Source organism: Mercenaria mercenaria, chromosome 17, assembly GCF_021730395.1.
Source record: "Mercenaria mercenaria strain notata chromosome 17, MADL_Memer_1, whole genome shotgun sequence".
Classification (NCBI taxonomy): Eukaryota; Metazoa; Mollusca; class Bivalvia; order Venerida; family Veneridae; genus Mercenaria; species Mercenaria mercenaria.
This window is the reverse complement of record NC_069377.1, coordinates 62,549,755-62,564,870: the sequence shown is the minus strand read 5'-3', so window position 1 is coordinate 62,564,870 and position 15,116 is coordinate 62,549,755. Positions and strand designations below refer to the sequence as shown.

Genomic DNA, 15,116 nt, shown 5'->3' with positions numbered 1-15,116 from the left:
GTGGCCCACCGTGCATTATTTCATCACGGGCGGGCACCTGGGTAGAACCACCAACCTTCCGTAAGCCAGCTCGATGGATTCCTCACATGAAGATTTCAAGGCCCCGAGTGAGGCTCGAACCTACATCGGTGAGGGGCAAGAAATCGAAGTCAACGACCTTAACTACTTGGCCATGGAGGCCCCTTAAGATTTTAGCGTATACTTTACTTTTAGAGTATACTTTACAAATGTATATAACTAAATGTAATGCATTATAACCTGTGCCATGAAACAACTGCAAACTAATACCATTGCTAAACAATTGCACATTTCATTCTATTTCCATGTTTGTATAATAGCATGGTATTAACCTGAAATAAAATTGGCATTAAGAGATCGATCTAAAGCTGTGTCCGTTCTCATTAACTCAGCACACCAAATTTTAATTCATACAGCCCCGCGTTCACAAAACGATTTTCGGTCTCAGCTGAGTTTGAGTTTGAAATTTTAATATCAATTTTACTAAAACTTCAAGGTTAAATTCTAAATGAGACTGACCATCATTACTGAAAAATCATTTGAAAATCGTTAATAACATAAACTTTAGTTTTGATCATGCTATTTAGATAAAAATGACAAATAAAGTTTCATTATCAAACTCAGCTGAGACTGAAAATGTTTTGTGAACACGGGGCCAGATCTTAACCGTTACATATCCAAGATCCTGCTATGAAAAAAAACGTTTTTTTTTTTTTCATGTTTAAAAGAAATGGTAAAGCAAAACGTTATATTATGTGATACATTTATGTTTTGGAGTCGCAACATTTGCAATGCCAAGTGTTATATGGGTCATAAATGTGGACATTGTTTTTTAATTAAGAGCTAAAAGTACTGCAAAGAATTAAATGCCACATTATATTTGAATGACTCTCGGATCAGCTTGCAACATCAAATTTTAAGGTCATCATTAAATTCCATATTTTCACTTCTCATTTGGTTATTTTAAGAAAGAAAATCACAATTCAAACCCGCTGTCATCTTAGTTGCATTTAAAACCCGCTGCGAACAATTAAGAACAGTTTAGGACTATACGTACAAAATCAAATGGGTATTTTGTGCACCGGTTGAGACAGGTTAGGACTATTACACAATATCAAACGGACCTTTTGTGTAAAATTTAGGGTAGTCTTGGTCTGTACGTATATTATCAAAAGAATCTAGGATGGTTGAGGACTATACGTGCATCATCAAATAAGAAAACCTTGTAAACTATCTGTAACGTTTTTAATTTTACATTATCAAATGGACAGGTTAAGACTATACGCACGTTATCATGTAGTCACCTGGTGCATTTAAGACAGTTTAGGTATATTCGTACATTATCGAATTGGCACATTTTTCAGTTTAGGAATAAACGTGCAAAATCGAATGGATATCTTGTACACCATTTAGGACAGGTTAGGAATGTGAAACAGATACGTTGTGTACTATTTAGGGCAGTTTAATAATACACAACATTATCAGAAGGGCACTTTGTGCATAATCTGGTGGACACCATTTAGGGCCATTTACGACTATACGTACATTATCGAATGGACACCTCGCGCACCATTTAGGGCAGTTTCCACGTGGCTTATCATCTCTGATCTCTTCCTCGTCCACTTCTCCGTACACCTCGTCCAATTCATCGTACTTTGCAAATCCTTTTTCTTCAAAGCCTTTCTTGAATGGACTGAAAATATTCAAGGAAAGTGTCAGTATAATTCCATACAGTTGGCGTTTACTTCAAGTTTTATATTTATTCTATTCCTCCCAAAGTTAAAATTGCTTTATATATAACTATTTCTATATGGAGAAAAAAATTTGTAGTGTGACGCATTTAATATCGCATATGGTTTGGTGTTAAGTTATTTTAAGATAAACTGTTTGTAAAGTTAGCTAGACAGTAATCTTTTGACGTATTTTATGTTAATAGGAACATGTTATTTTGAGCGAGTTTTCTATCGTTAAGCATTTACATAGAAACATATTATACTATGATATTAAAAGTTAACATAAACATAAAACAAAATTTGTGTTTAAAATGGTTAAAACTCTAACTGCACAAGGTCTGTAAACAATTTAATGATTGGAAAACTAGAAATTAATTTATAGAATTAAAAGTATGATGACCCCTATGCATGATGCACGTGCTGAGAAAGCATGTAAGAAGCATTTTCAATATTTTCTGTAATAGGTTTTATTCTCTATCCTCAGAAACCAATTTAGAATTGTAATACTCCTTGTTATATAACTTTTGTCGCCCGCTATTTGCTGCTAAACCGATTAGAAATTGCAGCGCCACGCATTCTCCTGTCGTCTAAGATTCTTAAACACAATCCCTCTGTAATGACAATCATAGTTTATGTTCAGGAAGTTGGAACAGACTGTAAGGCATGGTTAATGTCAAATTACTCGTAAGCAGATTGCAAATGAATTCCGTGCGCTAATTTTAACTGTGAATATAATCGCAATTGTCAAGATGTATTTCATATCTGAATGTTTTTGTGAAAAGAGTTTCGTGGTTTTAAAGAAAGCCCTTATTCTTGAATCAATTTGGGAGCCACTACAATTGTTTACATGTATTTCCAAATGTTTGTTCAAGTAGTTGGACTCAATACTGTTGTATTTGTTGGTCGTTTTTTGTATAAACGGTTCTTGCATCTTTCGTCACCTCTAGTTAAACGTACTAAAATCGAACCGAGGCTGCTATCATTTGCACGCTTGCGTTAGAATGCTTCCAAAGAGCCTTCTTACAGATAATATTATATTTGAAATATGAAAGTCATTTCCGAAAAGAGGAAAGATGGGGTGATTTTAAATTACATTATTTGTATCATGTGCTATAAAAAGTATATTTCATCTAACAGAAACTGAAATACTTGTTACTGATAACAAGACAATTCATTTAAATGCAAATTCATTCAGACTATTTTAGTCATCTCTTTAGACCTATTATTAAGTACATACAAAATGGCCGGTCATTGTCCATTACAATTATTTTATTTCATATCAATCATGGGATAAATACTCGAGATGACAAAATATCTCTACTAAGACTTCTTCAACAAAATTGATTTCGGATAATAGCCTGTAAGAAGATTTGTATAGCGATTTTGGCGGCCTGTCTAAAATTAATAGACTGAAAGCCGAGCTTCTGGCATTCGTTAATAACGTAATGAAATTGGACTATGAGACCATTTGCCACGATAGATGGTATGGTAGCGAGTTGTTTATCGATGTCTTAGTAAGAAGTTTGGTATTTAATGTTTCCTTTAAAAGAAGTAACTTTACAATTTAAGTTGATGACAGGTGAGATTAAGAATCAATATATATATTGGGAGATATAAATTATAAACAAATGAAAATAAACAGATCGTTTAATATACTGGTGTTTTAATGATGATAAAAATGTATAGATATTGATAAACATTGATAAACATACAGATATAAAGTGAAAAAAAAATATGATTGAAAACAGATTTTTTATACACAGGTACTTCTTATTTATGATAACTAAGATCGATTCATACATATAAAAATGAATTAACTAGAAAGCATTAACTCTAAAACGATATTAAAAACGCAGCCTAGTACGTTTTTAAACATAAAAGAACATTCCGCAATCAGTTTCAATAGTTCGAATAATATACTATCAATATATTTTCTATTTTATACATTTGTGTACCATTTGTGAAATGTGCTTAGATAATATATTTGCTAGAAAAAAAAGCATGCTATAATGGTGTTACTGGACACGCTGATGAAAATCTGAATCCATAGAAACTCTATGATATATGAGAAATTTAATAGGAACATTTTGTTTTGGTAATGATACCATTTATCAAAGTGAAGCGTTTGAAAAAAATATAACATTACGATCAAAGGAATCAACACTGTCATAGACTTAAGGAATATTCAGGGATTCTTTTCATAAAATAAATCCATGCTAAATATTACCTCACCCACTTAATTAAACAAACAGAAAGAAAATGTTTAATCGATTAACACCACGCTTTATTTGCTAACGCATCAAATAAAAAAAAATACACACCAAACCTAGTTGATGTTAAAAGTCTTTAAATTTGATTTAAAGCGGTATCCGTTATTCATTAGCGATTTTCTGAAATGTAATAAAACGATCTTATGTAGTCATTTAATAATACGCATACGCAGAATTTCAGAGAACAGTAGGTGCATGATGAATGTTTCATTATGTTCATTTCCGCAATGTTTGGCATAGAATCTATACACAATTGTATGACTTGAAAACTGATAAAACTGCAATGCTTACATTTATTTTTCACTTAATCCTTACCCTGCTAAATTTCTATAATAAACTTGTCCATCTTTCAATTTGGACAGTACCATTAACTGTTAAAAAAGTAGCTTACCAAAGAGATACAAACTGAATAGCGAACAGTGTAGAATATGATCAGACTGCACTGATGTGCAGGCTGATCTTGGTCTGCACTGGCCGCAAAGGCAGAATCACTTGCCGCCAGCAAGCTAAGGGTTAAACAAATTTCAACCTTGTTTTATATGGGATATAAAAACGCAATATATATTATCAATCATACTATGTTCTGCCTAAAACATAACTTATCTAGAGACTGTAGTAACCAAAATTAATTGCCACAAAAACCAAATAATGAATTCTTGCATACGGAATATCAATTTTACATATATTCAATGGAGAAGAAGTCTTTGGGGAATTTTGTTTGGCATGCAAGTATACACGACATTATCGACGAATAGTTTCATACCGCTTTTCTCCTATATTTGTTCTGCATAATAAAAGTTTCCCTTCAAAATAGTACTAATTTCGGTAACTACTCGTGGATTTTTTCAATATAGATACTAAAACCGTTCGATACGCTTGGCATACAGTTTATCAGCTCCCCTATTTTGATTGATTGCGTATTACATGACATTTCAAAAGCATCGCTGGGAGTAATCTACATATGTCTAACGTGGGACTATCGCATAGAATATGAACATCATATATGTATGTCAATAATTGAAGTTTGTTTGGTATCTTATGGGTATGTGTCGACGTACGAGTTCCGTCTATGAAACCTGAAATTCCATCTTTTTAGATTCGTTTAGCAATGAGAAAAAAGGTATAAGATTTTTTTTTTATTCAGAAGGAATAAAATAGTCTATCCAACTTGTACTTTCCTTTAAGTATGATTGGTCGCCCATTCAATTAAATATACCTGGAATTTTACTGTTATTCTTCAAACTTTAACAAATGGTACAATTGCATCCTTACAAAGTGAACTGTGGAAAGTTCGTTTCTTAAACAAACAATTAATTGTATCATCGTACGGAGAATGTAAGAGAGAAAAATAAAGGTCAATGATGTCTTTCTCCTACAAAGGTATATGCACTTAGGCCACCTGAAGAAAAACTTGGCAACGAAGATATATTGCAAGAAATTTTGAAAAAAAGTCATTATGTTTTAAGGCATATCAGTTTAGGGGCCTATATTTATTGAGGGTACGGCAAATATATGTTAGGGTAATGATCAACGAACGAAAGGTACGTTCACTTATTGTCTAAAGTTTAAAGGCTCTCAATAGTATACAAAAATAACGTATATCTACTCAGTTAACCAAACTTCTGTATCAGCACTATATCAAAATTCTTTAATTCATGTACTTATATTGAATGATATATATTCGACTTTTCAATTTTTGTAAGCAGACCGGAGTACTTTCCCGAAAGGAACATTTTTGTGCAGACCCTATAGTTTATAAAATCATAGCGAGACTTGTGTCATAAAAATTTAATAGGACTTGACAAATTTTAGTTACAATATAGTGAAGTTAATACTGCCTTGTGTACAACCACTGGCGCCAGATCAGAAAGAAAATGCCTCTGTACATTGTTATACCCTACCCCTAGGTATTCTATAAGAACCATGGTCGTGAACGGGAAAATATACTAACCCGTTTCAATCGCGCATTTCATACCTAAAACACGCAGTGGGGTAAATGTGTACTATGGATATCAAACAAGTGGTAATTTATCTTCCATTGTGTACCGGTCACTTTTTTGAATACCTCTTATCTTAGAAAAACAACGCGTAGTTTATAGTAATTTCAACATTACACAAAAAACTTGCTTGAACTTCCCTGGTGAAGTTCCGTTCTAGATTACAAAACCATTCTGATTGGCTGTTGTAAAAATGTATGTCAATCGTCATTTTACTACACGTGTTCGCTAAAATGTGAAAATGCAGCAAAATGTGCAAAATGAATAAAATATACAGAACAGATGCAGACCAATGTACGATTTCAAATTAAAGATCATATACAAGATGAATTTCATTCATCATTTCGAGTTTTAGTGTAAAATTGTGATTTTTTTAAAATCTGTTTTTGTTTGTTTACGTTTCGCCAAACATGTGCGCACTGCCGTGACCTCTAGACCGGATGTTCATTAGGGAAGTTCAAGCAAGTTTTTTCTGTAACGTTGACGAAAGCATACAATATGTGGATAATCTCAGTAATATGGAATATTGAGACAATGTGACTGGTGCACGATGGAAGATAAATTATCGCTTGTTCAATATACTAGGTACCCATTCACCGAACTGCGCGTTTAAGTTGAGAAATGTACGATTGAAACGGGTTAGTGCACTTTCCCGTTCATGACCATGGTTCTTATAGAATACCTAGGGGTAGGGTATAACATGTACAGAGGCATTTTCTTTCTGATCTGGCGCCAGTGTGTACAACAGGCCATGCATGACTGTTGGCCAATATAAAGTATTGTGTATGAGTACGTGTATCTAGAGAAGTTCAATTCGTCCAATTTTAAACAAAGGAAATTATGTTATGAATAGAAAGTTATATTAAAGAAAACTAAATAGACTGCTATCAGATATGTGTTTTTGATGATTTTCTCTCCGGTGATGTAAGAACTTTAAAAAGAAACGACATGAATATTTATATATACAGTATATAAATAAAATATATAATAGAGCAGAGTCCATTCTTTAGAAAAAAAAACAGTGACATTGCAAAACCTGATACATACGCCAACACTTCCTGTCCGCTGAAATGTAGTGAAATAGTATCAAGAAATGTAAACAAACATATGTAAATAACAATAGGATGGAATAAGCGAGGATGAGAGAAAAACTTTCAGACCTGCATAAAACACTATAATTATGTAGTTTAATCCGCCTTTTACCGTTACAAGGATTTCTTATTCATTTTTCTTTAAAAATATGACCATGCCATTCATTTTATACTTTACTCCAGTGAACTCTTATGTCGTGAAATAATTTTCTGTTTTGTTCTGTTTATATTACTGCTTCTGTAAGTCATTGGAGCAATTCTAGCTTTTTCTGCAGAAATAAATGTCACATAAATGCGTTTTTTGGCATAAGAATTATTCTCGTATATCACCAACAACCATTCTAGCATTACTCTAGATCTTATTGCTTTTAACACTGAGATAATTACGACTTAACACCCTGATCTTCACAATACACATTTACATGAAAGCCTTTTGCCACAGTGATAACATGTTTTGTTTGAACCATTCTCTGTTATGTTTGTTCTTTTCAGCGATGTCAAGACAGCTAATGGTTTAATTCTTATTTATTATGCATAAGGCGCTTCCAGCTGTCACCTTATGTGAAAAGCCAAATCTCTCGATGTTGGCATTTCTGAAAAGCAACAAGTTATGGAGCTCTTGCAAAAACAAACTCAAACCTATTCCGATAGTGTTAAAACCAGTAAAGGCAACATACGTATGGCAAGATACATTTTTGTAGATATAACTGATATTACTACGTAAGGAAGTTACAGATTTTGAACTACAGGACCATGCAAAGTCTGAAAACGATCTGTATTCATTTACTATTACGCAACAATGAAATGAAAGTGACAGAAATGAAAATGTTGGCATTTTGTGAACGCTTTTCAACATTTTAGATGATAAGTTTTGGGGTAATGAGCTCTACACAATTTATCTGATAACTGCTTTATGTTCGTATATACTTTTTACATTTATTTCTTGATAATAATGATGATGATAATAATAATAAAAATAATAACACACGTACTCAGACAACAATAAAACAACTTCATACTACCATTACTACTACTACACTTAGCTCAACAGGGAGAGCGCAGATCGATCCCCGGGCGGGACGTATGTTCTCGTCACGATTTGATAAAAGACATTGCGTCTGAAATCATTCGTCCTTTACCTCTGATTCATGTGGGGAAATTGGCACTTACTTGCGGAGAAAAGGTTTGTACTGGTAACGAATCCAGGAACACTGGTTAAGTTACTGCCCGCCGTTACAAAACAGAAATACTTTTGAAAACGGCGTTTAACCCAAAACAAACAAACAAACAAACTACTACTATTACCACTATTACTACTACCACCACAACTTATAATAATGATGATAATAATAATAATTATTATTATTATCATAATGATGATAATAATGAAATAAATAATAATAATTTTAAACTGTTTATTTAAATGTAAGTAACTCATTGAGACAGCCACAAATAAATAATATGATATCATTTACAAGGATGTCTGTAAACACAATGAAAACCAGTCTTAAAATGTTTCTTTAACTGTTTAAAGAAAAAAAAAGCTTATCTATTTATTGCAAATAAAATTTTACATAGATAGACACAAAAAAAGTTTTGAAATAAAACAGCAAAACATAGTTGTTTAACGCGTGTTTTATATCAAAATTACAAATCATTAGTCTTCAGAAAAGTTTTTGTTTTTGATTTTAAATATAAATTTCAGGAACCAGAGAAACCAAAAGTCTGCTTAGTAAAACTGAATATTTTATGTATTATATTTTTATTCTGAGAGATCTTAAAGCAATACCTGTTAAGACAACGGATTTTCACTTATATATGTAGTTGTTGATTTTGGGATTGTTTTGTGAACCAAATCACCGTAAGGTGCATAATATATCTACTTGTAAAAGAGAACCATCCAAGTGTTCTGAAAATTTAGAATTTGTCTAGCTATGCGTTAATTGCAACAATATCTAACTTATTACAATAGTGCCAAGTGAAGCACATACATGTATTACCAACGGTCTTAGCTATGAATACATAAAGTTACGACATAAGAAAGTTGTGATGAGGTTTTGTTGAGTACAGCGTCAGACCGACACAATTTAGGTCGTTATCTTGCGACTTTTCCAGCTTTTAATGGTGGAGGCATTCCTCTACTCAGGCGTTATTTCAGGCACCGGCAGGCACTGGGCGGAATCACCGACCTTCCGTACGCCAGATGGATGGCTTTCTTACATGTATGACCCGCGTCAACCACTCGGCCACGAAGGCCCCACTGTAAGTGCAACTTCCAAGTAAGCCAGAAAGGTGTATGAATTTGTAATAATTCTTGAGAGGTATATAGCTTTTTTGTCATGAATTTCAGGTTCTTTGCTATTTTTCATTAGATTATATTTAGTATCATACATGTAATTTAATTATGGTTTACAGGCATATGATTTACTGACACGGTTTCCGGATAAACGATTAGTCATTCTGAAGTTATGACCGGGTTCTATAAAAAGAATCTGTCAACATTATGTAGTGTTGTGTCATATGGATAACTGTCTTTTTTCAGTACTTCTGACTTGGTCATATTCGTTAGGTTATATTTAAAAAGTAAACGATCTACAACAGTCTCGCGTTAGAAATTTAAACCATATCCATCCCCTGTATAGACAGAGGTACATATGCTGATTGCACTTTCCGAAAACGTTGCAGTTTTTATTTATGGATGAGTATTTGAGGATTAACAAATTTAAAAGTTTTTTAACATCCAAATAAACATTACAAACCCAAGGAGTTAAATGAATAAAAACCGTTTTGCAAGAATGACAATGTCTGGAGTCCTACCGACCCGACTCTCCTTTCTGAGAAAAAATTTTAAAACGGCAGAGTCTAGACAAAACTTAAAGCATCGAAAAAGATCTAAAGTACACACACACCTTCATGCAAATGTATAATACTAGCTTATTAAAATCCAGAAGATATTAAGATTTTTAAATGGTTACACAATCGCTGCACAATTTCATAATGCTTGGACATGTACGCTCTTCACCTGATGTTAAAGCTGTTAGTAGCCAGCTGGTAAATTACTTACAGAACTGTTTTACTTATAAGAAATATCTACGAAAATTTAATTCTGTGCCTTTTCAAGGTTTTGTTTCCCTTTAGCTATATCACTATTAAGGTGAAGACTTCGCAAGAAATCTTTCTCAGATTAAAATTTGAATCTGTTTATTTCAACTGCTTTATTGAAGAAATACTTTACCCTTTTTATTACTTTGTACTATTACGAAGACTCATTTACATTTTGTATTACGCTATGTTTAACGTGTAGCTTTTCCTGGTCTTGGAATATATAGTACATCGTTTTATATCAGCAGGTTGTTGTAATATTTTTCTCAATTGTTCACATACACAGCCTCCGAAATGTTATATCTATTACACATGTATTTATAACATGTCTAAAATTATTTTTTCTTCCAAATACAAGCAAAAAATATCTGTTTATATTTTTATCTTTTCTTTGATTTTTGAACATGGTCTTTTTCTATTTTTTGAGTATGTCTCTTTTTTTTCTTTTCGAGTATATTCTTTTGTTTTCTTTATATGTCTATCTGATATTTGAGAATGTTTCCTTGCCTTTTCTATAAGTTTTGAGAATGTTTCTTTGATTGTTGAGTGTGTTTCCCCGACATTCCACCACATTTTTATTATGTTTCTACATCTTTTCTATGTTTTTTGAGTATTTTTCCCCGTGTAGTCTAAAGTCTATGGTTTCTAGTATCTTGCTTTTGATGACTGAGTCCTCTTTCAGCGTATCTTTGCGCTTTAGTTCTATGTCTGTCTCGTCATGTACTAAACAACAGACGTTACATAATATGGCCGGATTTCTCTAGAAAAAGAATACCGCACAAACCCAAGTATCAAGGTTTATTTGCACTCATAAAGGCACAATCCATCCCGGTAATTTGAGTTAAAATTTCTAGACATAGATTTTTGTTATATATATTTATTTAAAAGTATTAGACCTAAATTTCATATTTAAACACATGAACAAATACATCGATCATATAGTTCATGTAAACATAAAATTAACAAGTTTATTTGCATCAACAGTACTATGCTTTAGGTTTAAAATAGTACACACTGTATACATGTATAGATAATCACAGTATAAATGTGTAATACCACTAAAATTACTGGCTACATGTTTTTCAAACAATCAACTGTTATGCATGGCATATAATTATAAATGTAGCTCTATATGCAAACATAATTCATATATTTGATAAAGCTAAATATAATTGATGAGGATTTTATACATTCACAGTAAATATCTAAAGATAAATACTTAGTGAAATGTGCCCGTTCGATATCTTTAAATTATTCCTTATCCGAGATTATAATTACCATAATAAGATACAAAATGTATATAATAAACTCGCTGATTACTGCAAATTTTACATCCCAATCGGTAATACATTAACATTGTATTATAAACTTTTTTTAATTGACACACAACGCATGGTATAATGAATGAGACATATGTTGAACGTTAATTTCTCAGCATGTACTGAACTGACATTTGTAGAATGGAAGCCAGACATTCACAGCTTATTGTTAATGGTTTCTTCACAGCTCTTATTTCTTCGATTCTTTTTTTGAAAGAAAACAGATGCATCTTTTCCGGGCAGTTAAAGTAGCTAGAAAACAAACAATCCGAATGGAAACAATTGTTGATACTGCACTACGCAGAAATAAATTATTTTGTTCATAACCCTTATCATGCTGGACACAACTGATTCTGCCTTTGCGACCAGTGTATATCATGATCGTGCAGTCTGGTCAAGGTCTGCACTATTCGCCATTCAGTCAGTATCGTTCGGTAAACAACCCTATTTACAGTTAATGGTACTTTCGAAATTGAAAGATGGGCGAGTTCATTATAGAAATTTAGCAAGGTAATGGATAAAGGAGAAAGAGAGACGGGTTTCCATGAAATAGATCCATGTACCATTGTATTTCCTGAACAGGGGACGACGACAGACTTTTTGCGTACTTGTATGTTCTAACGGGGACTAAGAGAGTAATATGTCTGTGGTTCATCAGTGCAGTCCAACAGGAGACATTCAGGATTCTGGTTCACAATGAGCCATGGTAGACCGCTGGTACGCGAGGATCTTCTTGTAGAGGACTAATGTTGATATCAAAAGGGCGAGATCTCTGGTGCGCGAGATTGATCTAAAGTGAACCAGTACTGACTTCGCAATAAGAACAAAGGTATACTTCTCCTACAGTGTGCAACTGTGACCGGAAACGGAAGACCTCTTAAGAGGTACAGAGTGAGACATCAGGTGTGGAAGAATGTGTGGCAATGTTAACACTGAAGCGCATGAATTGTTCACCAGGGAACCGAGGGGGTATCTGGTGTACGAAAATATTCTTATGAAAGGTATGGATCATAAGGTATAAATCTGTTGCGCGAGTATGTTCTACAAGGGGCCGAAATATACCTCTAACAGCGGCCCCTATTGAGTTTTACATTGGTGACTGTAATTTGTTTTCTTCGACTATTTTTCTGTCTTTAGAATTGATGTGATATTGCAGAGCACTAAAGCTGTCTAGTTTAATACACTGGCAATCTTATACATTTGCTTTTAAAACAAGTATAATGATATCTATATATTGTATTTCATTCTGTAGCAAAGCAATAAGCAACGAAATTGAAAATCAACAAAGACATCTGGTGTACTTTGAATGGCCTTTTCTTGATTCCAACGTACGTATTATTACTAAATACTTCTTATATCACGTTGCGCTATAAATGTTTTCACTTCACTCTGACATTATCTAAATTCAATACAGCAATTTTCATATATGTTATCTTGTTCACAAGTGCTTCTCAATTAGTTCATTTTATCTGAACTTGACTTCACAACAGCGGGTGTTAAGTGCTGTGTGGCGGCCGTAAAAAGTCGCCCCGACTTCATCTCAGTGTTGTTATATTTTCTGGTCCTTCGGGAGCATTGATTTCAACTCATTTAGATTTGAAGATTGAATACTGCTTAAGCCGGTGCTAGGGGGCGTGGGCAGTGTTGCATTTTCCATTACTGCTCATGAACAGACTCAATCAAACCGAGTCTGCAATTTTCACTGTTTGCCTTGTTCTCGGTGCTTCCGAGGGATCTACTTTTCAGATTTTATTTACTTCACAACAGCGGGTGTTAAGTGCTGTGTGGCGGCCGTAAAAAGTCGCCCCGACTTCATCTCAGTGTTGTTACATTTTCTGGTCCTTCGGGAACATTGATTTCAACTCATTTAGATTTGAAGATTGAATACTGCTTAAGCCGGTGCTAGGGGGCGTGGGCAGTGTTGCATTTTCCATTACTGCTCATGAACAGACTCAATCAAACCGAGTCTGCAATTTTCACTGTTTGCCTTGTTCTCGGTGTTTCCGAGGGATCTACTTTTCAGATTTTATTCCTTTAAGATTCTTTTTCAATCTGATATCGTGACATCCGATATTTAGATTAGTGAGACCAATTTGAAAATATCTGTTAGCATAAATCGAAAACAGTTTAGAAATTAAGGTAATATTATCAGTCATTTATTCTCATTTGCTATGTTAATTACTTAATGAAATGCTGAATATATCATAATATTATGAAATAATTGGTTATCAATTTTACACCAAGCTTGTTTAATCCGCTTAAGAGATGAACATTGACCTCGTTTCTGAGTTTCATTTCCGCAAAACGGTGCATCACGCTTTGAAAAGGGGGACAACTGTGTATGCAAGAAGTTTTTCAAAACCCCTCCGTTCGTACCATTAGTACTGCTGATGTTGCAAGCTGCCAGTACGGTACTTAAACACCACCTTACTACTAAAATGGTGGTGAAAAAAACCGTCGCTCGCAACAATAAAAGAAGACCAGTTAGTTGTGGACACCTGCAGTATGGTTCAAACCAACTGAATTTTGTTCGTACACTGAATCACATACGTACGACTTGCTCAATTATTAATATTTCAAACATATTAACCGCTATTGCCTTTTAAAAAAAAACATTTCTGAAAACGTACTTCAACGTATATTTCTAACAAAAATAAGGAAAATAGAATCAGAAACTTTCCTAAGGATCTTGCGTCGTGTTTTTTTTTTAATAATGTATAGGACCAAGATTTAATCCTTTAAATGAAAATGATAATAAGGAATGAAAGTAAACAGCAAACAAGAACAGTTTAGAAGACTTAAATGATACAAAAAGCAAAACTGTCCACTTTACATTACACCACAATATCTATTTTAACACTTACTTAGTAGGCCTAAAATTTTTTAGTTTCATCATTTTTTCATCCTTGACGTCTTTTAATTCCACAATCTTTCTTTGTAAATCCTTCATTATGGTAGTTTTAGATGTTTTTACACAACGATATACCAAACTCGTGCTGACACAAAAATAAAACTCTCCGTGGCTTTAGCAAAATTTCTGCTCGATTGTATAACTTTATATCTATATCAGAGAAGATATTCTCCACGATCTATACACTATATTTCTATCACAAATAGAAAACGATACATTTTTCAGCTAAATTCCGCTGACAGGAAACGTCTCTGAAACTTCGAACGTGCTATGTTGCCTTGTTGCGTTTTCGGATCCTCTCGGGAATTTTCGAAAGTTAGAAATGTGTCGTCTGCCGCAGAACAGGAAACTTTTGATTAAATAAAGCTTTCCAATCTCACATGCTTGTCACCATATTATGTAGAAGATAGTGTGAACAACTTCTTTTTCCTGAAATTGAAATAGTTTGGAGTAAAGTTAATACAGTTTGATAACTGATAAAAGCGTTGACTGACTATACACTGGCAATGATAAAATGAATGATGTTTTGTCATGTCAGTTACAAATCGTATTTGTTTAATTAAAACAATCGTACATCACGAAAAGAAGCAAACTGTATTTTGCAGCGATTTCTGGAAAGTTACATCAATTTCTTTAAGAAACGCTTCTGCTTTACTTCTGAACCTGATGAGCATG

General features: G+C 33.5%; 1 protein-coding gene across 2 annotated transcripts in view; it reads right to left on the bottom strand.

The window, feature by feature from the left end:
• LOC123536572 (vesicular glutamate transporter 1-like) overlaps positions 1-15,116 on the bottom strand; it is a 173,797-nt gene that overhangs the window by 22,509 nt on the left and 136,172 nt on the right. For both annotated transcript variants that reach the window (XM_053528375.1, XM_045319877.2), the window contains exons 3-4: positions 14,395-14,870; positions 1,564-1,711 (exon numbers count right to left, since the gene is read on the bottom strand). In XM_053528375.1, the coding sequence (XP_053384350.1) occupies positions 1,564-1,711; positions 14,395-14,480 (234 nt within the window). In that variant the 5' untranslated portion in view covers positions 14,481-14,870. The remainder of the gene's footprint in view (positions 1-1,563; positions 1,712-14,394; positions 14,871-15,116) is intronic.